The sequence below is a fragment of the Podarcis erhardii genome (genome assembly GCF_964252035.2).
Source record: "Podarcis erhardii genome assembly, chromosome: 4".
In the NCBI taxonomy this organism is placed as follows: Eukaryota; Metazoa; Chordata; class Lepidosauria; order Squamata; family Lacertidae; genus Podarcis; species Podarcis erhardii.
Window position 1 is genome coordinate 11,158,020 of NC_138508.1, and position 26,823 is coordinate 11,184,842.

Below are 26,823 nucleotides of genomic sequence, written 5' to 3' on the forward strand. Positions count from 1 at the left end.
ACTCCATTAACATTTGGAAAATGCAATCTAATTTAGGGATAGGTAGGGATTTGTCAGAGAAGTCTCAGTACCTCAGCAAATTATAATTTTCACAATTCTTGGAGAAATGTCGTAACAGCCTGGTATAAAACTTTAATGGGTTTATAGTGTAGAGACGCTAACCTCTCAGACCCCAACTGTGGGATCGTAGCAGTAACTGGTGTGTGTGATGTGAGCTTACGTACGTATGTGAGCTTCACATAGTGGCCTGTAAAATGGTGAATAATTGTCTTGGGTCACACAAGTGTTGTGAAAGGAAATTTGCAGCCTTGGCAACAATGAAGATGAGTACTATGGGATACAATTACTCACAGTTCATTGCAACGACAATCCCAGAGCTGGTTACATAAGCCATTAAAATAGCAGAGAGACAATAAAATATTACAAATAAATGGACCATCCGACCTGCAGCAAGCAGAAAATTGAAAGGGTAATGGCAAACAGGCACTATGCCCAGCAAACGCCTAAGTGTTTGGATGGCACCTAAAGCTCTTAGGAACTGGCGCCAGCTGCATCTCAGAGATGAGGAAGTTCTATAACTGGGGGGGGCCACCACCAAGAAAGCCGTCCCTTGGGTTGCGGCACTGCAAATATCAAATAGCTACCGCTCCACCAGGAGAACCCCACTCATAGATCTGAATGCACCAATGTGCACACAACCACACCAGATCTTAAAACACACACACAATTTTTAATTATTATTATTTTAAGAGAAAGAGCATGGGAAGCTCATTCAGTCATCCCAACAGCTGGGATTTAAATTTAAGAATTTAAAGGTAAAGGACCCCTAGGCAGTTAAGTCCAGTCAAAGGCAACTATGGGGTGCTGTGCTCATCTCGCCTTTCAGGCCGAGGGAGCCGGCGTTTGTCCACAGACAGCTTTCCGGGTCATGTGGCCAGCATGACGAAACCGCTTCTGGCAAAATCGAACACCGTGACGGAAGCCAGAGTGCACGGAAACACCATTTCCCTTCCCGCCACAGCAGTACCTATTTATCTACTTGCACTGGTGTGCTTTTGAACTGCTAGGTTGGCAGGAGCAGGGACAGAGCAACGGGAGCTCGCCCCGTTGTGGGGATTCGAACCGCCGACCTTCTGATCGGCAAGTCCTAAAGTCTCAGTGGTTTAGACCACAGCGCCACCCGCATCCCATTGCTGCACAATGGAACTTCCCCTTCCTCTCTGATCCCCTGCAAATTCCAAATGCTCTAGCAGGTCCTCCAACCCTCTGGAGAGGAGTTTTGAGGTGTGTCGGTGGTGGTGAAATTGGGGAAGCTCCACTGCTGAAGCAGACATCTATTCCTCTCACGCGGTGCCATTCCTGGATGCAACCCATGCTGTTGAAAGGTCCCAAATGGCTGGATACAAAGGGTTTTTAATGACCTTCCATTAAGTTCCATCAGAAGTGAAGCATACTTTTAATTATTAATGAAAAACAGATGTAGGGGTGAAATTCTCTTGAACCCGCGAAAGCCCCGGGGTTCACTGAGAATCCAGCTGTGATTCAAGCATGTTGGGACCTTCTGATTCACACGGCTGGTACCTCTCCAGCTGTCGCCCACCATCCTTTGGGCCATTTATGGGTCCCTTCCTCTCATCCTTCCCACATCATGTTCCCAGCACGTTCCAGTATGGTTTGATGGGAAGGAAAAGGCAATAAGCGTTCCTCCTCTAGGGAAACACGAAACCAGTATAATGATAACAAACCAACTGGGACCAAAAGAAACGGAAAGCCATAACACTGCTAGAATAAAGAAGGCTGATATATGGAAGTGAGAGCTGGATCATAAAGAAGGCTGATCGCCGAAGAATTGATGCTTTTGAATTATGGTGCTGGAGGAGACTCTTGAGAGTCCCATGGACTGCAAGAAGATCAAACTGATCCATTCTGAAGGAAATCAGCCCTGAGTACTCACTGGAAGGACAGATCCTGAAGCTGAGGCTCCAATACTCTGGCCACCTCATGAGAAGAGAAGACTCCCTGGAAAAGATCCTGGTGTTGGGAAAGATTGAGGGCACAAGGAGAAGGGGACAACAGAGGACGAGATGGTTGGACTGTGTTCTCGAAGCTACCAGCATGAGTTTGACCAAACTGTGGGAGGCAGTGGAAGACAGGAGTGCCTGGCGTGCTCTGGTCCATGGGGTCACGAAGAGTCGGACATGACTAAATGGTTAAACAACAACAGCACATATTTCTGTATTTGTTTCATACAATCTATACACCTCTTGACTGTTTTTTTTTTAAAAAAACCCCAACAACAATCAAAGTGGTATACCCAAAGGTAAAACAAGAAAAAAAATCACAATGAATAGTATATTGTATGTAGCTGCTGGACAGAGAGTTGGGAGTCCTTTTACTTTTTTCTACTTTCCCCATAGCTTTTCCTGTCTTTCCTTTTTCTTCCCCTTTCTCTTATTTTTAGGCCTCTCCTTTTCTTCTTTCTGACTTTTTTAGACTAAGTAGTTGTCTTATCTTGGTATATTATAAAAAGGTACTTTGTAAAGGGTATGTGGTTTTGTATATCTAAGTAAAAGGTAAAGGTAAAGGGACCCTGACCGTTAGGTCCAGTCGTGGCCGACTCTGGGGTTGCAGCGCTCATCTTGCTCTACAGGCCGAGGGAGCCGGCGTACAGCTTCCGGGTCATGTGGCCAGCATAACTTTACTGTATTTTTGGTTTCTATGGAAGCCGCCCAGAGTGGCTGGGGAGGCCCAGCCAGATGGGCGGGGTATAAATCATAAATTATTATTATAACTAAGCCGTTTTTGGTGAACCACAGCAGCGCACAGAAACGCCGTTTACCTTCCCGCCGGAGCAGTACCTATTTATCTACTTGCACTTTGACGTGCTTTCGAACTGCTAGGTTGGCAGGAGCAGGGACCGAGCAACAGGAGCTTACCCTGTCGCGGGGATTCAAACCTTCGACCTTCTGATCGGCAAGCCCTAGGCTCTGTGGTTTAGACCACAGCGCCACCCGCGTCCCAGTATATCTAAGAATCAATAAGTAAATCAAATAAAAAAGGAAGAAAAAAATCACAACCCTACTTTAAAACATACCAGAAATTACAATACTATAAAACCTATGCATCTAAGCATCCAGATAGCCTTGCCTATTATACACGAGCGTGGCAAAAAGAGTACAGCGAAGGTGCTCTCAACAGGCAGGGAATTCCAAAGTGTAGGTGCTGCCACACTAAAACAGATCATTGTTCTTGCAAATGCGGAACTGTTATTATCTGGCATCTGCAATGGTGCCAGTTCTGCAGATTGAAGCGGTTGATTGGCAACATGTGGAGCCAGGAGATACATGTTCACACAAAAGCTTCAACCGAGAGATCATGGTATAAGGCAGCTTCTGTGCCATACTGCTTCATCACCAGTAGGTGGAGCTATGTATAAAACGACTACAGGATTATTATTATTTTTTGCATGATGGGCCTCTTTTATTCCCAAAACACAGCTCTTTTTGCAGAACAATTGCAAAGTAAGATGTGTCTTGCGTTGAAAGACCAGCAGCTGCCTCTTGTCGTTTGAGCTTCAGACTACTCTCAGATCTCTTGCCACTAAGGCTAAATGGCTGTGCCCAAAGTTTTATAGATCAGTGGTTTTTGAAGAAGGGTTTATTTCCTGATTTTTAACTGCATGGGTATAAACTGCTTCAAATTATCAAAACGACTTTTACATCTGTAAATGCTTTTTAAAGGATGAGGCAACGAAGTGCAATACTATATGTGGAGCACTCGTTCATATTGTTACTATTTCTGCTTGATTTTACTGGATTGTATCCAATGTTTGCCCTACTCTGAGTAGTCCCATTGAAACTAAAGGACCTAAGATTGTAACGGCTGTTCATTTCAAGCGGTGCCCTCCAAGTTGGAAGAACTCTGGGCACTACCCATTGTGCTTAATTGCCCCAAGCCATCCTGAGCATTGCAAATTCATTGGAAGGGCAGAGTGTGACATTATTAAAAATAAACAATGGCTCTCAGGCACTAAGCTTGTAAGCAACAAAGAATATGCAATGAGTGAATCTGTCAATTTTGACTTCTCGTTTTTCTAGTCTGAAGTTGAGCTCTTAACATTTCTACATCAGTTTGCGATTATTATTGTCTTAAAGTCCTCCTGAAAATTCACCAGCAATTTTAGTGTGAATTTCTCCTAAACCACAGAGCATAGGGCTTGCTGATCAGAAGGTCAGAGATTCGAATCCCTGAGACGGGATGAGCTCCCATTGCTCGGTCCCTGCTCCTGCCAACCTAGCAGTTCAAAAGCACATCAAGTGCAAGTAGATAAATAGGTACCGCTCCAGCGGGAAGGTACACGGTGTTTCTGTGCGCGGCTCTGGTTTGCCAGAAGCGGATTAGTCCTGCTGGCCACATGACCTGGAAACTGTCTGCGGACAAACGCCGGCTCCCTCGGCCAGTAAAGCGAGATGAGCGCCACAACCCCAGAGTCGTCCGCGACTGGACCTAATGTTCAGGGGTAAAGGTAAAGGGACCCCTGACCATTAGGTCCAGTCGCGGACGACTCTGGGGTTGCAGCGCTCATCTTGCTCTATAGGCCGAGGGAGCCGGCGTACAGCTTCCGGGTCGTGTGGCCAGCATGACTAAGCCGCTTCTGGCGAACCAGAGCAGCGCACAGAAACGCCGTTTACCTTCCCGCTGGAGCGGTACCTATTTATCTACTTGCACTTTGACAGGCTTTCGAACTGCTAGGTTGGCAGGAGCAGGGACCGAGCACAGGAGCTGACCTGTTGCGTGGATTCGAACCACCGACCTTTCAATCGGCAAGCCCTAGGCTCTGTGGTTTAACCCACAGCGTCACCTGTGTCCCTTAATGTTCAGGGGTACCTTTTTACTCCTAATAATAGACATCTTTATATGCAATTTTGCCCAGTAAACACATATTGTTGCATAGTATTTCTCCCAATGCTGAAGCATTCTTGTACCTTAACTCCACTATGATATACAGTTCTATGCACGCTTTAATATGGCAAATGAATTTTTGTAAACGGTGGTTGGCTCCATTGCAAAATTCGGAGAAGCGTGAATTTCGAAGGACCTTTGCGTTTCAGTTTGCGTACCGTTTCGAAAAGGGAGAATTAGGGAGATTCATATTTGATGTGAACCGAATCGAATTTCTCTCCCCATCCACCTCCAATACTTAGCCAAGAGATTCTGGTCCTACCTGGTATTCTCCGATTTCCTGCTCATGCACTGATGCAGGAAGAGATAGTCTTGGGGGGCACTGGTGGAAAGCGTGGTCCGGATATGGTTGGCGGGTGAATCGAAGGTGAAAAGGGTGGGCTGGCTGGAGTGCGAAGGAGCGGACGACTTCCGTTCTCGCAGGAGCCGCTGGCTGGAGCCACTCAGCTCAGCCGGGGAGGAACGTGGCCCATGAATGACAGAAGGAATGTTTCTTAGAGAATCTGCACAGGAAGAATTGAGGGAGATATTGTCACCCTTAAAATAACAACAACAAAAACAACAACAATAATTTATACTCTGCCCATCTGGCTGGGTTTCCTCAGCCACAGTGGACGCTCAGGTTGCGAATGTGATCCGTGCAGGAGGCACGTTTGCAACCCGCAGTGCCGCATCTGCGCACATGAGGGTTGCAATTTGGCGCTTCTGTGCATGTGCAAAGTGTGATTTAGCGCTTCTGTGCATGTACGACCGCCGAAACCCAGAAGTAATCCGTTCCAGTACTTCCGGGTTTTGGCGGGCCCGTAACCCGAAAAAACGCAACCTGAAGCGTCTTTAACCCGAGGTATGACTGGACAGTGGTACCTCAGGTTATAGACGCTTCAGGTTACAGACTCCGCTAACCCAGAAATAGTACCTCGGGTTAAGAACTTTGCTTCAGGATGAGAAGGCGGTGGCAGCGGGAGGCCCCATTAGCTAAAGTGGTGTTTCCGGTTAATAACAGTTTCAGGTTAAGAACAGACCTTCGGAACCAATTAAGTTCTTAACCCGAGGTACCACTGTGCAATAATTCATCAAATATTAAAATCTTCCCTAAACAGGGATGCCTTCAGATGTCTTCTAAACGTCAGGGAGAACTTAACAGAGCTATAATGCCCAACATCCAACAAACAAACCATAGTTCCCATGATTCTTTGGAAAAAGCAAGGTGCATTAAATATGCAATCGGACAGAGAACGAGTGGCTCTTCAGGTGTAGAACAACAGAATCATAGAATTGGAAGGGACCCTGAGAATCATCAAATCCAACCCCATGCAATGAAGGAATACGCAGCTGTCCCATATGGGTATTGAACCTGCAACCTTGGCGTTATCAGCACCATGTTCTAGCTAACTGAGCTATCCAACTGAGTCATGCATCTAGATTCCAGTTCCCACCATCCCTAGCTACCAATGGCCATGTTGACAAGAGGCTGATGGGGACCCTAACACCCTAGGGATGACTACAAGTTCCCCATTTCCTCTGCCTAAACAAGGTGATTCATCAGTCTCCTATACATTCTCAAGTGATAAAAATAGGCATGTCTGCAGGGTTTTTTTTTGCCATACCACAAATCCCTATTTTAGAGAGAATAAAATAACATCAGTATGTGGTTCTGACTGATTGGTTGGTGCCTGTGCACACCACCGATCAATACTGAACATTTAATGGTGTCATTATGACATTAAGGAGAAAAGTTCTTTGCACAGCTCAGTACAGGGATAGATTACACGCACAATGCTCAAATAACATTCTTTGGGCAGAGGAGAGCTACCTGGCAGCACAGCACGCTATCAGAATTTAAGTCGTCACGTTTGCCTAATTATGCTATTAATATTATCCTGAGACCATCATTTGAGGTCCTTCTTTGTGGGCCTCCTCCAGGTGAGGCCCGGAGGGTGGCAACACAAGAACGGGGCCTTTTCTGTGGTGGCTCCCCCCGCTTGTGGAATGCTCTCCCCAGGAAGTCTCGCCTGGTTCCTCCATTACATACCTTTTATGGCCTTTTAAATGTGCTTTTAGGAGGTGGGGTTATTGGCTTGTCATTGTTATGTATTTTGCGTCCTCATTTTGTATTGTTATGTTGTGAACCGCCCCGAGATCTTCGGATGAAGGGCAGTAATAATCTGAGTGGGTCTGGCTAGGGCTGATGGGAATTGAAGTCCAAAACATTTGGAGAGCGCCAGGTTAGTGCCCTTATGATTTGGGCAGTTTTATATTCAATCCCAGGGACACGGGTGGCGCTGTGGGTTAAACCACAGAGCCTAGGACTTGCCAATCAGAAGGTCGGCGGTTCGAATCCCTGCGACGGGGTGAGCTCCCGTCTTTCGGTCCCAGCTCCTGCCAACCTAGCAGTTCGAAAGCACTTCAAAGTGCAAGTAGATAAACAGGTACCGCTCTGGCGGGAAGGTAAACGGTGTTTCCTTGCACTGCTCTGGTTCGCCAGAAGCGGGACCCGGAAGCTGTACGCTGGCTCCCTCAGCCAGTAAAGCGAGATGAGCACCGCAACCCCAGAGTCGGCCACGACTGGACCTAATGGTCAGGGGTCTCTTTAGCTTTACCTTTTATATTCAATCTCTCGTGCTGCATTCTCCATTTTCACAGCTGCCCCGCACAGGGTCGAGAAAGGGAGGAGAAATGTGGAAGGAGGCAGGAGGAAGGGAATTAATCAAATCAGCTCCTGGATGAATAAACCCGTCCTGTTTTGGGGGTTTTGCTTCTTGGTCACGCAAGGAAGTGACAGAATGCCAGGAGCTGGCTTTTAAATGTACAGCTGCCCAACTAGTTTTTTCATTCAACTTGGGGGGGGGGGGAATCCTGAAACATACAAATAAAAAGAGGTACACACAAGGGACATAGCCAAATTGGGGGCGCAGGAGCCGATGCCCCCCCTAAATCAAGTAAATAAATAAAAATACTTAATTAACTGACTAATCGTGTTGCAGATAGCTTGGTTCTGCCCCCCAATAAATCCTGTGCCATCGCCCCCACCATAAATCCTGGCTACGTCCATGATACACACATAATTTTTGGACATACCCTAAAATATAGACCTTTTGGATCGAAGAAATAATAGTAGCTGGAAGCATGATAGGATATATTGTCCCCGTGAACCCGCTGGTAATTTGGTTTGGGTATGCCTTGATAGACGACAGCGGAACGACCTTAAATATTATTTTTCTTTCCTTTGTTAAGGAAATTGGAAATTACAAAAAAGAGGAATGCTTTGATCCGGTTTTACCAAAATTATGCCAATACATCAGTCTCCCACCCCCAAAGTATTTAACGAGCACGTGGCACCCTACGCAGTAATTCTTATTGTTAATGGGGAACTACTTTTATGCTCCAAGTTATCAGTAAACTGGTGATCATTTACTGCTTAAAAACATTGAACAAAAATAGATAAAAAGATGCATGCTGTTTAAACAAGCTAAGTGGGAGGGGGAACAGAGTGAAATATATATTTTGGGGGGGGGTTGCTGGAGAGGAAGATGAATGAATCGGGGTGAAGGTTCATTGCAGGGGGCTCTAATGCAGTAATTTTTTTAAAAGCTCAGATTTTAGGTGGGAGGAATAGGCCCATTACTCAACAGCCGCACGCTATTCTAGAGACATGAGCGGGCATCACTCAAAACAGACTCACACTCCACAATGTCTAGTAAAAGCAGGCTTCTCACCCCAAGGGAGCCCATTCCATTGACACTGGCATTGATTTTCAAAAATGTATCCTCGCTTTTCTCCCCACAGTGACCCGGCCACTAAGTGCTATTAGCGATTGCAGCGGGTTCAGAACTCACTCACCACCGTTTCGGGAGACGAAACCCCATCAATAGAGGCAAGGGGAAGGGGCAAGAAAGCTGCGAGCTGCTTGTATTTGAACTTACTGTGGTGCAGAGAAAAGCAAAAAGAGGGGAAGTAAGTCAGAATGTGGAACGTTTGTCCTCTGCGGCAGAAAATTCAGCGGACGTGCCTTACTTTTGGGTTGCTGTTGGAGAGCGAGAAGGATCTGGGGCACATGGGGAATACTTGCAAACAGGTGAAACATTTTGTTTGCTTGTTTATTATTTCAGTACAGTGGTACCTCGGGTTAAGTACTTAATTCGTTCCGGAGGTCCGTTCTTAACCTGAAACTGTTCTTAACCTGAAGCACCACTTTAGCTAATAGGGCCTCCTGCTGCTGCCGCGCTGCCAGAGCCCGATTTCTGTTCTCATCCTGAAGCAAAGTTCTTAACCCGAGGTACTATTTCTGGGTTAGCGGAGTCTGTAACCTGAAGTGTATGTAAGCTGAAGCGTATGTAACCTGAGGTACCACTGTATTGTTCTCTATTGAATTTGTTTGACGACCTGCATCCGAAGGGCACAGGGTGGTTCGCAATGTAAAAATGCGAAAGGAAAACACAAAGTGCGTAATAAAAACAAAGACAAATGTGAAACAAACCAATATCCCTCCCTTCTACATCCACTTTATTATTTATTAAATTTACATCCTGCTCCTCCTCCCGAGAGAGCCCAAAGGAGAAAACCTGAAACAAAACTTATTTGCGAGCAACTAACACCATTTAAAAACATTTTAAAACGAGTAAGAGCCATCTAAAAAATAAGATACCCTCAGTTACTAAATTTCAGAGATGCCACTGCCGATATCTACCAGACATCTAATAATAATAATAATAATAATAATAATAATAATAATAATAATAATAATTTAATTATACCCTGCCCATCTGGCCAGGTTTTCCCAGCCACTCTGGGAGGCTTCCAACAGAATATTGAAATACAATAACCTATTAAACGTTAAAAGTTTCCCTAAACAGGGCTGCCTTCAGATGTCTTCTAAAGGTCTGGTAGCTGTTTTTCTCTTTGACATCTGGTGGGAGGGCGTTCCACAGGGAGGGCGCCACTACCAAGAAGGCCCTCTGCTTGGGTAAACAAGAATGCTTTAAATTCCTCCTGAACTATATGGGTTTTACATCTTATTATTATTTGTAAGAAATACTATTAGCATCTAGGAGAAGGAAAACTCTGATCCTAAACCTCTGCTGCCTTGTGGCTAATAAATAATAATAATAATAAATAATAAATATAATAAACAACAACAACAACAATAATACTTTTATTATTTATACCCCGCCCATCTGGCTGGGTTTTCCCAGCCACTCTGGGCAGCTTACAGCATATCTAGAAACATGATAAACACATCAAGCTATACTCATTTGTGAGAGGGGCTTCAGGAATAACCCCTGAAGAACAATCCATACCCTCTTCCTTACAGGATATATTTGGGAGAATATAAAGCTAAGGAGTCGTTTAGGGCTTTAAATATCAGCACCAACACTCAGAAACGTACTGGGAACCGATGCAGATCTCTCAAGAATGGTGTTATGTGGTCTTGGCAGCCGCCCCCAGTCACCAGTCTAGCTGTCACATTCTGGATTAGTTGTAGTTTCCGGGTCACCTTCAAAGGTAGCCCCACGTAGAGCGCATTGCATCTGGGAGTCTAAGGGGGGGGGGTGAAAGCAGCCTAAAGGTGGCAGGGATGATGGTGTGAGGGTTGGCATTGCCTCTGGTGGGTCCCAACAGATGCCCGAGTGTGGCTGGTGCTGGTTTTGAAAGCAAGTTGCAAACGTGAACAATAAAATAAATGAACGCCGTTTGCCATAAATAAAAATTGTGCGATACAGTTCCACCTGTCTTCTGTTTACCAGGTTCAGTCCCTATTTTTGGCACCTCTTCCTGGTAAAACATTGTCCCTATTTTGTGTTTTTCAGCGTGTGTTTGTGGGGGGGGGGGAGAGATTGGGAGGTTGCTATTTTCTTCCTTAAAAAAAAAATGCAAGCGTAATTCCAACAGGAAATGTTGAGTCCTGTGAAGCCCTGGAAGTTTGTTTTATTCCACATTTACTTTAACTTCCTGTGGATACAGAACACACGCACATACGCACAGAAATCTAGCAAAAAAAGAATGAAGAAAATGTTATTGGTGCACAATGGTTTCTTCTCTTGCTGTTAAGACTGACACTGTGAAGTGTTCCTTTCCCCAGCAGGCTCTTAAAAGGGGAGGAAGAAAAGGATCTGGCAGAGAATTAAGAGATTCTCCTGACACCGAGTAAATCAAGGCTGGAGATTATCTGCGATCAGTACTCAAACCACTCTAATGTGAGAAAGAAATTCTATCTGTTACACAGGCCCGAGGCGCGGTTGTGTTTTGTTCTATCGTCTCTGGGTGCAGGGAAGCTCAGAGAGCGGGCCTTCAAGGTTTAAAACAGCCATCATTAAAAATATGAGCCCTCTACAATATCTGCAAATGTGATGTGAAGGCTGGCAACATCAAGCCCGCAAGGCAGGAATCTCCTGCAGATGACCGCGCTGCCTGGAGACAAGACAGTCAGGTTGTGCATCCATAGCAGTGACCACAGGAGGAATGGCCACATGGTGTATCTGCAGGAGCACAAACAGACACCGTCATCTTCCCCAACTGCAACAAAACATGTCTCTCCTGCATCGGTCTCTAGAGGCACTACAACCTTCCAACAGCTTCACTTCACTTCCCTAAGGTGCATGACACAGTGGTTTTCTAAGAAAGACTGCCAGCAGTTCTCCAGGGTATGCTGCAGGGTCTGGTGAGGGACACGTCGTTGTCATGGTCCGGTTCACAGGCGATCGAAGTCCTGGCGGGGGACGTTGGGACCGGGGGCAAGATGGAGGGGTGGGAGTAGGAACGGGAGTCCAGAAGCCAGGAAGCTAAGAGTCTGGGGTCAGAGAGCTGGGAGTCAAGAAGCCAAGGGTCCTAGGGTCAGGAAGCAAGGAGTCGCGAAGTCAGGGGTCCGAGGATCAAGAAGGAAGGAGTCACAAAGTCAGGGGTCCGAGGATCAAGAAGGAAGGAGTCACGAAGTCAGGGGTCTGAGGATCAAGAAGGAAGGAGTCACGAAGTCAGGGGTCTGAGGATCAAGAAGCAAGGAGTCAGGAAGTCAGGGGTCCGAGGATCAAGAAGCAAGGAGTCAGGAAGTCAGGGGTCTGAGGATCAAGAAGGAAGGAGTCACGAAGTCAGGGGTCTGAGGATCAAGAAGGAAGGAGTCACGAAGTCAAGGGTCTGAGGATCAAGAAGCAAGGAGTCAGGAAGTCAGGGGTCCAAGGATCAAGAAGGAAGGAGTCACGAAGTCAAGGGTCTGAGGATCAAGAAGGAAGGAGTCACGAAGTCAGGGGTCCGAGGATCAAGAAGGAAGGAGTCACAAAGTCAAGGGTCTGAGGATCAAGAAGCAAGGAGTCAGGAAGTCAGGGGTCCGAGGATCAAGAAGGAAGGAGTCACGAAGTCAAGGGTCTGAGGATCAAGAAGGAAGGAGTCACGAAGTCAGGGGTCTGAGGATCAAGAAGGAAGGAGTCACGAAGTCAAGGGTCTGAGGATCAAGAAGGAAGGAGTCACGAAGTCAGGGGTCCGAGGATCAAGAAGGAAGGAGTCACGAAGTCAAGGGTCTGAGGATCAAGAAGCAAGGAGTCAGGAAGTCAGGGGTCCTAGGATCAAGAAGGAAGGAGTCACGAAGTCAAGGGTCTGAGGATCAAGAAGGAAGGAGTCACGAAGTCAGGGGTCCGAGGATCAAGAAGGAAGGAGTCACAAAGTCAAGGGTCTGAGGATCAAGAAGGAAGGAGTCACAAAGTCAAGGGTCTGAGGATCAAGAAGGAAGGAGTCATGAAGTCAGGGGTCCGAGGATCAAGAAGGAAGGAGTCACGAAGTCAGGGGTCCGAGGATCAAGAAGGAAGGAGTCACAAAGTCAAGGGTCTGAGGATCAAGAAGCAAGGAGTCATGAAGTCAGGGGTCCGAGGATCAAGAAGCAAGGAGTCACAAAGTCAGGGGTCTGAGGATCAAGAAGGAAGGAGTCACAAAGTCAAGGGTCCGAGGATCAAGAAGGAAGGAGTCACAAAGTCAGGGGTCCGAGGATCAAGAAGGAAGGAGTCACAAAGTCAGGGGTCCGAGGATCAAGAAGCAAGGAGTCACAAAGTCAGGGGTCTGAGGATCAAGAAGGAAGGAGTCACGAAGTCAAGGGTCTGAGGATCAAGAAGGAAGGAGTCACGAAGTCAAGGGTCTGAGGATCAAGAAGCAAGGAGTCACGAAGTCAGGGGTCTGAGGATCAAGAAGGAAGGAGTCACAAAGTCAGGGGTCTGAGGATCAAGAAGCAAGGAGTCACAAAGTCAGGGGTCCGAGGATCAAGAAGGAAGGAGTCACAAAGTCAAGGGTCTGAGGATCAAGAAGGAAGGAGTCACGAAGTCAAGGGTCTGAGGATCAAGAAGGAAGGAGTCATGAAGTCAAGGGTCTGAGGATCAAGAAGGAAGGAGTCACAAAGTCAAGGGTCTGAGGATCAAGAAGGAAGGAGTCACGAAGTCAGGGGTCCGAGGATCAAGAAGCAAGGAGTCACAAAGTCAAGGGTCTGAGGATCAAGAAGGAAGGAGTCACAAAGTCAAGGGTCTGAGGATCAAGAAGCAAGGAGTCATGAAGTCAGGGGTCCGAGGATCAAGAAGGAAGGAGTCACGAAGTCAGGGGTCCGAGGATCAAGAAGGAAGGAGTCACAAAGTCAAGGGTCTGAGGATCAAGAAGGAAGGAGTCACGAAGTCAAGGGTCTGAGGATCAAGAAGGAAGGAGTCATGAAGTCAGGGGTCTGAGGATCAAGAAGGAAGGAGTCACGAAGTCAGGGGTCTGAGGATCAAGAAGGAAGGAGTCACGAAGTCAGGGGTCCGAGGATCAAGAAGGAAGGAGTCACGAAGTCAGGGGTCTGAGGATCAAGAAGGAAGGAGTCATGAAGTCAAGGGTCTGAGGATCAAGAAGGAAGGAGTCATGAAGTCAAGGGTCTGAGGATCAAGAAGGAAGGAGTCACGAAGTCAAGGGTCTGAGGATCAAGAAGGAAGGAGTCATGAAGTCAAGGGTCTGAGGATCAAGAAGGAAGGAGTCACGAAGTCAGGGGTCTGAGGATCAAGAAGGAAGGAGTCATGAAGTCAAGGGTCTGAGGATCAAGAAGGAAGGAGTCACGAAGTCAAGGGTCTGAGGATCAAGAAGGAAGGAGTCATGAAGTCAAGGGTCTGAGGATCAAGAAGGAAGGAGTCACGAAGTCAGGGGTCTGAGGATCAAGAAGGAAGGAGTCACGAAGTCAGGGGTCCGAGGATCAAGAAGGAAGGAGTCACGAAGTCAGGGGTCCGAGGATCAAGAAGGAAGGAGTCAGGAAGTCAAGGGTCTGAGGATCAAGAAGGAAGGAGTCACGAAGTCAGGGGTCCAAGGATCAAGAAGGAAGGAGTCACGAAGTCAGGGGTCTGAGGATCAAGAAGCAAGGAGTCACGAAGTCAGGGGTCCGAGGATCAAGAAGGAAGGAGTCATGAAGTCAAGGGTCTGAGGATCAAGAAGGAAGGAGTCACGAAGTCAAGGGTCTGAGGATCAAGAAGGAAGGAGTCATGAAGTCAAGGGTCTGAGGATCAAGAAGGAAGGAGTCATGAAGTCAAGGGTCTGAGGATCAAGAAGGAAGGAGTCACGAAGTCAGGGGTCTGAGGATCAAGAAGGAAGGAGTCATGAAGTCAAGGGTCTGAGGATCAAGAAGGAAGGAGTCACGAAGTCAGGGGTCTGAGGATCAAGAAGGAAGGAGTCATGAAGTCAGGGGTCTGAGGATCAAGAAGCAAGGAGTCACGAAGTCAGGGGTCCGAGGATCAAGAAGGAAGGAGTCATGAAGTCAAGGGTCTGAGGATCAAGAAGGAAGGAGTCACGAAGTCAAGGGTCTGAGGATCAAGAAGGAAGGAGTCATGAAGTCAAGGGTCTGAGGATCAAGAAGGAAGGAGTCATGAAGTCAAGGGTCTGAGGATCAAGAAGGAAGGAGTCACGAAGTCAGGGGTCTGAGGATCAAGAAGGAAGGAGTCATGAAGTCAAGGGTCTGAGGATCAAGAAGGAAGGAGTCATGAAGTCAGGGGTCTGAGGATCAAGAAGGAAGGAGTCACGAAGTCAGGGGTCTGAGGATCAAGAAGGAAGGAGTCACGAAGTCAGGGGTCTGAGGATCAAGAAGGAAGGAGTCATGAAGTCAAGGGTCTGAGGATCAAGAAGGAAGGAGTCATGAAGTCAAGGGTCTGAGGATCAAGAAGGAAGGAGTCACGAAGTCAAGGGTCTGAGGATCAAGAAGGAAGGAGTCATGAAGTCAAGGGTCTGAGGATCAAGAAGGAAGGAGTCATGAAGTCAAGGGTCTGAGGATCAAGAAGGAAGGAGTCATGAAGTCAAGGGTCTGAGGATCAAGAAGGAAGGAGTCACGAAGTCAGGGGTCTGAGGATCAAGAAGGAAGGAGTCATGAAGTCAAGGGTCTGAGGATCAAGAAGGAAGGAGTCACGAAGTCAGGGGTCTGAGGATCAAGAAGGAAGGAGTCACGAAGTCAGGGGTCCGAGGATCAAGAAGGAAGGAGTCACGAAGTCAGGGGTCCGAGGATCAAGAAGGAAGGAGTCAGGAAGTCAAGGGTCTGAGGATCAAGAAGGAAGGAGTCACGAAGTCAGGGGTCCAAGGATCAAGAAGGAAGGAGTCACGAAGTCAGGGGTCCGAGGATCAAGAAGGAAGGAGTCAGGAAGTCAGGGGTCCGAGGATCAAGAAGGAAGGAGTCACAAAGCCAAGGGTCCGAGGAGTCTCCCTCAGAGTCTCCTCCAACTCCACAATTCTATGATGCTGTGAATGCTTCCCCACATTGTAACTCCTTACGCACAGAAATCTAGCATACATATATCAAGGGGAAAGGATCCTGGCCCAGGTTTCTGCTTGGCACGATTGCTTTATACAGTGGTACCTCTGGTTGCGAACGGGATCCGTTCCAGAACCCCGTTTGCAACCTGAGCAGAACACAACATGCGCACGTGCAGGTTGCAATTTACCGCTTCTGCGCATGACGCCATTTTGCACGTCTGCACATGCGCAAGCGACAAAACCCGGAAGTAACCCTTTCCGGTACTTCCGGGTCGCGGGATGTATCCTGAAAGAACGCAACATGAAGCAGACATAACAAGAGCTATGACTGTAAAATGCAGGTAGCGTTTGTTTTTAAAAGAAAATGGCATCCCAAGATTCTGCCCCTCGTCTCTGCAGTCTGTCACAGTGAAGTCCCGAAGGAGCTGCTTCTGCTGATTGTGTGGCTTGGCTCCTTGTGAGGACCGTAAATTTTATTAAATAAGGCAAGGGTGCTTTTTCAGCCAAGCCTATCTTCACCCAAACAGCCCTTTCTTATGCAAATTCTGCCCTTATCTTCAAGAAGGAATACCACTGGTAGGGACGATTGTCATGCATGGTGAAGAGAAACAGCTTTAGCTGCGCGTATCGGGACCCGAGAATAGAGCAAACATGGGGGGGGGGTGCTTTTCACGCTTTGCAGTACCAGCATTTCCAGCTTGTTCTGAAAATAATACATTAGGTTCCCATTGCCAGGACCAAGGCATCCTTCGCCATACCCGTGTCATGTTGTTAAATTGCAAATTGCTGAAAGGCATCTTTCAAGGGGTGCTGGGTTATTGTGCTGAAGGAAGCAGCGGAAAAATGGCTTGCTTCTCATTTAAAAGGTGCAGGCCCAGTGCTTGTTAAGTGCACAATTAGGATCTCAGAGGGGAACAGGAGGTTCATTGGTAGGGACGCGGGTGGTGCTGTGGGTTAAACCACAGAGCCTAGGACTTGCCGATCAGAAGGTCGGTGGTTCGAATCCCCGCGACGGGGTGAGCTCCCGTTGCTCAGTCCCAGCTCCTGCCAACCTAGCAGTTTGAAAGCACGTCAAAGTGCAAGTAGATAAACAGGTGCCACTCCAGCGGGAAGGTAAATGGCATTTCCATGCACTGCTCTGGTTCGCCAGAAGCGGCTTAGTCATGCTGGCCACATGACCTGGAAGCTGAACGCCGGCTCCCTCGGCCCATAAAGCGAGATGAGCGCTGCAACCTCAGAGTCAGCCACGACTGGACCTAATGGTCAGGGGTCCCTTTACCTTTAAGGTTCATTGGAATAAGAACTGTATTGCATGCTGAAGGTTCCAGGCTCAAAACCTAATATCCTCTCCAGGCAAAGCTGGGAAAACTCCTGCCTACTTTGTTGGCATCCGTCTGTCTCGAGAGACAGTGCAGTGCGCCTCCGGGAGATGCAGTTAAACTGCTGGAGAATCACAGAGCCTGCTGTGGCTGTGAAGACTGGTAGCTCCTAATGCTGCCTCCTGTGTTGCTTTTGCTGTGTTTGCAGCACCAAAGTGGCCTCTCAGAGGTGCAGGCCTGGCCAGGGAATGTGGAGATCTTGGGCTGCCAAGACGGCAAGACACCCCCCCCCCTCCTTCTCAGCCTTGCTGATGATCTCCAACAGAAAGCAGAGTAAAATGTTTGGCATCAGCTGGGCTGAAGCAGCTGCAGGAAGGAGGCGTACGAGGCGCCATCCAACCGCCTTAGGGCCCCCACTCCAGATGTGTGTAGGGTTTATTCCCGAGCCTTTTCGTCTCCCGGAGATGTCCCACAAGGTCTCCTAGGTCAGGGGTCAGCAACTAGTGGTCAGGGATGATGGGAACTGTAGTCCCAAAACAACTGGAGGGCTGAGTTTGGGGGTGCCTGATTTAGTCCAGCCCCCTGAAATGCAGGAATCTCAGCTAAAGCATCCATGACAGATGGCCGTCCAAACTCCGCCTAGAAACTTTCAAGGAAAGAGAGCCCACAACCTCCTGAGATAAGACTGTTCCACGGTCAAACAGCTCTCACACACCATCCAGACAAACAAGAGTCATTATCCGAGTTAAAAGGAAACTTTTCAGTCAAAGCACTTTGGTTATAAAGGAGGAGCAGTTGGGAGAGTGGCCTGGGGAGAGGGGCTGTGGTCTGGGCCAGGAAAGGCAAAGGAGGAAAAAATGGCTGGGAAAAAGGAGCCACAATAATGGAACAACAACAACAACAACAACAACAACAACAACAACAACAACTTATTTTTATATGCTGCCCATCTGATTGGGTTGCCCTAGCCTCTCTGGGTGGCGTCCAACAAATTAAACACATCTAGCACACACAGTAAAACCTCAAACGTTAAAAACTTCGATATAAAGGGCTACCTTCAGATGTCGTCTTAAAGTCAAATAACTATTTTAACAACAACAACAATAATAATACCCCTGACCATCTGGCTGGGTTTCCCCAGCTGCTCTGGGCAGCTCCCAACAGAATATTAAAAACACGATAAAACATCAAACATTAAAAACTTCCCTAAACAGGGCTGCCTTCAGATGTCTTTGAAAAGTCAGATAGTTGTTTATTTCCTTCACATCTGAAGGGAGGGTGTTCCATAGGGTGGGCGCCACTACCAAGAAGGCCCTCTGCCTGGTTCCCTGCAACCTCACTTCTTGCACTGAGGGAACCGCCAGGAGGCCCTCGGCGCTGGACCTCAGTGTCCAGGCTGAACAATGGGGGTGGAGACGCTCCTTCAGGTCTACTGGGCCGAGGCCGTTTGGGGCTTGAAATGTCAGCACCAACACTTTGAACTGTGCTTGGAAACGTACTGCGAGCCAATGTAGGTCTCTCAGGACCGGTATTATATGGTCTCGGCGGCCGCTCCCAGTCACCAGTACAGCTGCCGCATTCTGGATTAGTTGTAGTTTCCGAGTCACCTTCAAAGGTAGCACCACGTAGAGCGCATTGCAGTAGTCCAAGCGGGAGAAAACCAGAGCACGCACAACTCTGGTGAGACAGTGTGCAGGCAGGTAGGGTCTCAGCCTGCGTACCAGACAGAGCTGGCAGACAGCCGCCCTGGACACAGGTTTATTAGAGGCAGTAAATGCTTCTGAATGCCAGTTACTGCAAACTACAGGAGAGAGTGCTCAAATCCTGCATGCGCAGGAATTGAGTTGGCTGCTGTGTGAACAGGATTCTGGACTAGATGGGCCACTGGCTTGATCTGGCTGGGCTATCCACATGTTCTTAAGCTTCATAAAGAAACCGTATTGTGCGAATGGGCCCAGAAAGATGAGAGTTTTGGCAAGGCAAGGAAAGAGAACGGGCGTAAGCAGCAGCAATCTAAAACAGCCCAGCTTTTAAGGAGAACCTGAAGGGCACTGAGACCTGAGTCACCAAATCCACTTGACATTTAATCTGCATGCTGTGTGTGCGCACATGTTATCAGCAGGCCATTTGTTCCAAAGTTGTTTTGCCTCTGACTCGCTGCAAATATTTTCCACTATTTTAATCATGTCAACATGAGCAACTGCCTGGAGACACCTTGCGAATGTAGTCAGCCTGCGCTTAAGGTACAAATGTTTTGTTTCCTGGAGATGACAGCGCAGTTTATCTCTTTAGCTGCAAGGCAGGCTTCCCCAACCCGGTGCCCTCCAGGCTGCTGTGCTGGCAGGGGCTGATGAGAGTCGCAGTCCAAGACATCTGGGGGGTGTCAGGTTGGGGGTGCCTGCTGTATGGGGAAAACAGACATCCTCCTCCCAGCTTCTGCTACCATGCTAGGAAGCCAACACTCGCCCTGCAATGGGAAGTCGCTGGAGAAGAGCAACGATCTCTCCTCGGTTTAGTTGCGCTTCCAATAGCTTTGCGTGTGTGATTTGCTCACAGAATGTGGGTACCACACATCTTAAGGAAATTGGTCCTGAGTGCTCACTGGAAGGACAGAAACTGGAAACCAGTATAATGATAACAAACCAACTGGGACCAACAGAAATAAAAAGCCATAACACTGCTAAAATAAAGAAGGCTGATGTATGGAAGTGAGAGCTGGACCATAAAGAAGGCTGATCGCCAAAGAATGGATGCTTTTGAATTATGGTGTTGGAGGAGTCTCTTGAGAGTCCCATGGACTGCAAGAAGATCAAACCTCTCCATTCTTAAGGAAATCAGTCCTGAGTGCTCACTGGAAGGACAGATCCTGAAGCTGAGGCTCCAATACTTTGGCCACCTCAGGAGAAGAGAAGACTCCCTGGAAAAGACCGTGATGTTGGGAAAGATGGAGGGCACGAGGAGAAGGGGACGACAGAGGACGAGATAGTTGGACAGTGTTCTCGAAGCTACCAGCATGAGTTTGACCAAACTACGAGAGGCAGAGGAAGACAGGAGGGCCTGGCGTGCTCTGGTCCATGGGGTCACGAAGAGTCGGACACGACTAAACGACTAAACAACAACAACTTTTCCTTTCTGCCTTCATAACCTTACACAAAAGATTAGAGCAGAGCCTTGCCTTACTCTCAAATATTCTTGACAGCACCTCCATTTTCTCTCCTTTCTTTATCTCTCGTTTCCTTCCTTCCTATCTTTTCCTTTCCTTTTCTCTCTGTGCAATTTCCCTTCTTCCTTCCTCTCACCCCCAGGCTCTATTGCAGCCATTTTTCAGTAGCCCTGTTAAGTCTGCTGAAACAAGATCAACAAACAGCCCTGCTCTTCGTTGTTTTCTTTTTCTGTTACCATTCTCATTTCCTTTTCCTACTTCCTGTTTGCCTTCTTTCTTCCACTTAGAAAAAGATTAGGGGTGTGCATGTAGGGGGTGCTAGCAGACTGGAGGGGAAGTCGCACCAATTGCTTATGCAGTTGAATGAGGTGGGGAGCTTATAATAGGATCCCAGGATTCCTTGGAATACGGATGCAGAAATGACCAGCTCTTGGCACCATCCTCTGATTTCTCCTTTTGGGGCATGCAAGAACTTCCTGTGAGAGGAGTGGAAAAAAGACCAGCCAAGATTTATGCAATGTTACGCCCCAAAGTTAGAATGGGTGACTTTGCCAATTTCGATTTCTCTCAATTTTCCATCCTCCCCCCCATCTTAATTTCAATTCTCCACCAAAAAGGAAGAGATATTTTTAATGGAAATTCATCACCGTTTTATAGTGTGGGTTGCTCATTCTAGATGTACACCTGCATTTAATTTCCCCCAACAGACACATTTTTGCAAAGCAATTTCTCTCACCTGGAGAATACTTACCACTCTCAATTTTACCAGTGGACTGCCATCTGTCCAGATTTTAATTTGCTCTGAACTAAGTTTTAAGATGTATTTTAATTTATGATTGCCTGATTTTATTTTTTTATGTTCTTTGTATACTGTGTTAGTTTTATGATGTTAGCTTCCCTGAGCCCGGCTCTGGCTCTCTGGCTGGGTAGGGCGGGGTAAAATTTTCCCTATTATTATTATTACCATCATCTAATTTTTTTACCAACCACCAAAACACAAACAGTGAAACCCTCCAGGCGGCTGATACATTGGCTATACAATATTCAATAATATACATATTCAACAATTTACACATTCAACAATATTCAATAATAACATATTGAAATTAACCGTATGTACACTTCTATATACCTTAACACTCCTCCTTCCACAAGGGCGGGGTACAAATAAAATCTATTATTATTATTATTATTATTATTATTAGTTAAACTCTCTAATATAGGTATCTTTAGGCACCCAAATATATATACATTTTTGAAGAGGCTACTTGGCTTGAGAACCGCATTGCAAAATTCAGGTATGCGTGAATTTTGAAAGGTGCCCGTGTTGCAGTCTGCATGCAGTACTGGAAAATAAATTCCGACTTTAAATGAAACCTGGATCAAATTCCATCCCTGCCCCCCATCTTGTAATAGTCATTTAAGAGAGAGGGAGGGAGAGGGAGGGAGATGGAAATATGAATCCTTTCCCAAAGAAGCGAAAGTCACATGAGAACAAGAGAGGATCAGAGCCCGCGATGGAGAAGCAGCAAAGAAGGGGTCTGGAGAAAGGGCCAAGTCAGATCACCCTGACCTCAAAGCATTATATATCTCAGTTATTTTAACTGCAATCAATTCTTTGAAGGGCAGAGCAGGGAAATGAAGAGAACATAAAGGCAAAGCTCTGCATTTCTTTCTGCCTAGCCTTGTCTAACTTTGTCTAAACTTTATGTCATATCCACGAGAATACTTTTCCAAATTCTAACTGCTCATGGGCTAATCTTGTTGCTGTTCTGTTAAAATAATAATAATAATAATAATAATAATAATAATAATAATAATAATTTATTATTTATACCCCGCCCATCTGGCTGGGCTTCCCCAGCCACTCTGGGCGGCTTCCAACCAAATATTAAAAACAATACAGCATCAGACATTAAAAACTTCCCTAACTTCAGTTGTTTTTTAAAAGTAAAATGGTTGTTTATTGCCTTGACATCTGCTGGGAGGGCGTTCCAGAGGGCGGGTGCCACTACCGAGAAGGCCCTCTGTCTGGTTCCCTGTAACCTCACTTCTCGCAATGAGGGAACCGCCAGAAGGCCCTCAGCGCTGGACCTCAGTGTCTGGGCAGAACAATGGGCGTGGAGATGCTCCTTCAGGTCTACTGGACCGAGGCCATTTAGGAATTGAAAGGTCAGCCCCAACACTTTGAACTGTGCTCGGAAATGTTCTATTTTAGATCCACGGGATGCATTGCCTCCGACCTTATGAAAGGCATCTGCTGTTTTAGTCTATTGTCCAGTACAGGGGCCGGTAAATTTGTTTAGCCAAGGGCCAGTCCACTGTCTCTCAGACCTTGTGGTGGGCCGGAGAAGCAGCACCGGGGGGGGGGGGGATTTAGAAGAAGAGGTGGGGGGGGCAAGTAGTCCTTCTTCCCACCCCCCAGTCACTGCGCTTACCTTCACAGGAGCTGCTGCTTCTCGTGGGTAGGCAGAGCAAGCTCCTCCACTCCGCTCTCTGCCCCACAGGAGCACCACGGCGACGGCAGAGGGAAGATGAGCGGTGCGAAAGGGCTGGCTCTGGAGAGGGGCTGCTTAAAATGGGGCTCAGCTCAGCCCCCTTCCTCCTCTAGGCAGGGCGGGGAGAAGCAAAGAGGAGGGAGGGAGGAGGCATCACTGCGGTGTGTGTGAAGGAGGGGGGGAATGGAATAGCACAGGGGGGGAAATGGCGCAGCCCGAACGGACAGAATCCCCACGGTGATCCACGGACAGTCTGTAGGCCGGATCCTGAAGGCAATTGGGCCTGATCCGGCCCACGGACCTTAGTTTGCCGACCCCTGGTCCAGTAAAGGTAAAGGTAAAGGGGACCCCTGACCATTAGGTCCAGTCGTGGATGACTCTGGGGTTTCGGTGCTCATCTCGCTTTATTGGCCAAGGGAGCCGGCGTACAGCTTCCGGGTCATGTGGCCAGCATGACTAAGCCGCTTTTGGCAAACCAGAGCAGTGCATGGAAATGCTGTTTACCTTCCCGCTGGAGCAGTACCTATTTATCTACTTGCACTTTGACGTGCTTTCGAACTGCTAGGTGGGCAGGAGCAGGGACCGAGCAACGGGAGCTCACTCCGTTGCGGGGATTCGAACCGCCGACCTGCTGATCGGCAAGCCCTAGGCTCTGTGGTTTAACCCACAATGCCACCCGTGTCCCACCCTGGTCCAGTAGCTTCCTTTAAAAACCTGGCAGTCAACTAAAGGTTAACAGGGACCCTGTTATAAATTGAGGATGAGCAGAACAGCCTGTGACGCTGGCAACATTCTCTGATTCACGAGCTGAGTGCCAGAGCTGCAGATGATGCTAAACATGTCATTTGAAGCTGTGTTTAGGGGAAGGGGAAAAAATTTGGCTCAGTTCGCATCTACAAGCAAACCGACCTAATTTGCACGACTCATAAACTGAAAAGCATCAATCATTCAAAACTCATTTTCCCCCCTAATTTACCAATGCAGTTCTTCAATCAAGTTGCTGTTGTTAATTAAATTTATGTCCTGGCCTTCTTCCCAAGGGAGACCAACATGGTAGAAAAGTGCATATACCGAGGTTAAACCATGTATGCATATTAGAGAAAATAGCATATAGAATCACATTAGGAAAAATTGCTTGCAAAAATATGTATACAGTGGTACCTTGGTTTAAGAACAGTCTGGTTTAAGAACGTTTCGGTTTACAAATTCCGCGCAACTGGAAATAGTGTCCCGGTTTGAGAACTTTACCTTGGTTTAAGAACGGAATCTGAACGGTGGAAAGGCACCAGCGGCGGGAGGCCTCATTAGGGAAAGCATGCCTCGGTTTAAGAACTGTTTTGGTTTAAGAACGGACTTCCGGAACGAATTAAGTTCGAGGTTCTGTACATGACAAAATTAACATTAAAATGCTGCTGAATTTTCAGAACTTTTTTAAAAAAATTGCAAACTGATGTGGAAACGTGGAGAAGTTAGCTTAAAGTTTGGAAAAACAAGAAGCAGGGAGAAAGCAAAATTGTCAGATTCACCAATCCCTTATTGTGTTATTGTTTTGTTTTGTTTTTTAAGCTGGAAGTAGCAGGCACATGGTGATATAATCAGGATCTATACTGTAGGGAAGGAGGGGGTTTTCAGTTTTATCTCAAGCCACAGTCCCAACCAAAGTGCAACAAAGGCTTTTTCAGACTTCAGCTCCTCATTCCCTTTTTGTTTTGTGTTTCAGCTTAAACTCGGGAGCGAGCAGATGAAGTCATAAGAAGACAGCCCTGGAAACCAAATGGGAGGAAGTGGAAGAGAGGAAATGCAAAATTAACTGAAGCACTTACAAGTCAAGTCCGATTGAAAAGTCCCGGGAAACCACAAATTAACAACGCTGGGGGAAAACCATATATATTAGGACTGAGCGTGTAAAGAAATCTGGAAATAATTTATTAGGGTTTAGAAGGGTGTGTGCATCTCACAAGCAGAGCAGAGCAAGTTGAATTAGCAGGTCCTATATACAGTGGTGCCTCGCAAGACGAAATTAATCCGTTCCGCAAGTCTCTTCGTCTTGCGGTTTTTTCGTCTTGTGAAGCAAGCCCATTAGCGGCTTAGCGGCTATTAACGGCTTAGCGGCTTTAAGAAAAAGGAAACAAACTCGCAAGAACTCGCAAGAGGTTTCGTCTTGCAAAGCAAGCCGAAATTCGTCTTGCGGAACGACTCAAGAAACGGAAAGCTCTTTCGTCTTGCGAGGCATTCGTCTTGCGAGGCATTTGTCTTGCGAGGTACCACTGTATAGGGAAGGGGAAAGCTAGAAATGCTTCAAAACACAATTGGATTGTTTCCCCCTGCTGTATGCAAAGGATAGACTGCTGATTGTTTTTCTTACTTGTCTATACATCATGTGCAAAATAAGAAGTTTGACCTGTATTTGATCTGTGATGTGCTGCTAACTTAACATGCTAGCTCAATGAGGCTTCTGGGAAATGATATATAATGAATTGAAAAAAATGTTGAAATATACATTTGTTAAGAAACCAGAGGCATTTTTGTTAGGAATGGTAGGAAATGAAATAAACAGAAAAGATTATAAACTTTTTTTATACGCAGTAACAGCGGCAAGAATACTGCTAGCCCAAAAATGGAAACAAGAAGAATTACCGTCGATGGAAGAATGGAAAATGAAGTGAATGGAATACGCAGAACTTGATAAATTAGCAGGAAGGATCCGAGGCCTACGAGACCACAGATTCACTGAAGACTGGAGTAAATTTGTAGACTATTTGAAAAGTATTTGAGATGAACAATTAACGTTTGTAGGTTTGCAAGAGGCTCTGTGAAAATAATATTAGAAATATTGTAAAAAAGGGAATAAGAGGGAGGAGTTTTTTAATAAAAGGCAACATTAGATTAAGAAATGCGGAAGAAAGACTAAAACGGAGGATTTGCAGAAGAGCTGAGGGAACTGCAAAAAATGTATTTGTGAAAAATTGTGTTATGTGTTTTTATATTTTAGTATTGCAAAATGAATAAAAAATAATTTGTAAAAACCCCCACAAAAAACATGCTAGCTCAATGTGGCAATCATCAGCCTAGGCTGTGGCCACAAATCTACCTTGCCCCAAACCGTTACACATTGCAACAGGAAAAACACAGGTATAACTTCTTACATTTTCCCTTCTGTGGCTTAGAACCAGCTTTGGGAAAGGAGATTTAGATTGGTGCTATCGCCCAGGAGCGAGGGGTAATAACACCCTCTCCTGGCCTGGTGTCCTTCCGATATTTTGGACAATGTGGCTGAGGAGAGCTGTGGCCCAAAACAGCCGGCAAGAACCCGGATAGGGATCAAGAGCGAGCCAGCAATAAATCACACTGAATAAGTGAAGTTAACTCTTTATTGGGAAAAACAAGATCTACCAGGCAGAGGGCCTTCTCGGTGGTGGCGCCCACCCTGTGGAACACCCTCCCACCAGATGTCAAAGAGAACAACAACTACCAGACTTTTAGAAGACATCTGAAGGCAGCCCTGTTTAGGGAAGCTTTTAATGTTTGATATATGACAGTATTTTAATATTTTTTTGGAAGCTGCCCAGAGTGGCTGGGGAAGCCCAGCCAGATGGGTGGGGTATAAACAATAAATTATTATTATTATTATTATTATTATTATTATTATTACTATTACTATTACTATTACTACTACTCCTACTCCTACTCCTACTCAGGGGTGCCAGGCCTAATGAGCACATCAGTAGTTCTTAAGGGTAAAAGATGCCTTGAATCCTGTCCAGATTCAAAGTCTCTCTTATTTTTCTCCCAAAAGTCATGTGCCAGGCTTTCTGATGTTATTCTGATTCTTTTTTTCTTGAATGTAAAGGAAATCCCTTCAGGGAATTCCCTCCTGTAGTTTATGTTTGCTTTTTTAAGCGCCACTGCCAGGAAATTGAATTGAGCGCAAAATATGGTCTGAAGCTCAACATCAACAAAACGAAGATCATGGCCACTGGTCCCATCAGCTCCTGGCAAATAGAAGGGGAAGAAATGGAGGCAGTGAGAGATTTTACTTTCTTGGGCTCCATGATCACTGCAGATGGTGACAGCAGTCACGAAATTAAAAGACGCCTGCTCCTTGGGAGAAAGGCGATGGCAAACCTAGACAGCATCTTAAAAAGCAGAGACATCA

General features: G+C 46.7%; 1 protein-coding gene across 1 annotated transcript in view; it reads right to left on the bottom strand.

Annotated features, from left to right (window-relative positions):
* Positions 1-26,823, bottom strand: part of GAB2 (GRB2 associated binding protein 2) — a 148,958-nt gene that overhangs the window by 14,118 nt on the left and 108,017 nt on the right. The window contains exon 3 of the mRNA XM_081860379.1: positions 5,225-5,465. Within this exon, the coding sequence (XP_081716505.1) occupies positions 5,225-5,465 (241 nt within the window). The remainder of the gene's footprint in view (positions 1-5,224; positions 5,466-26,823) is intronic.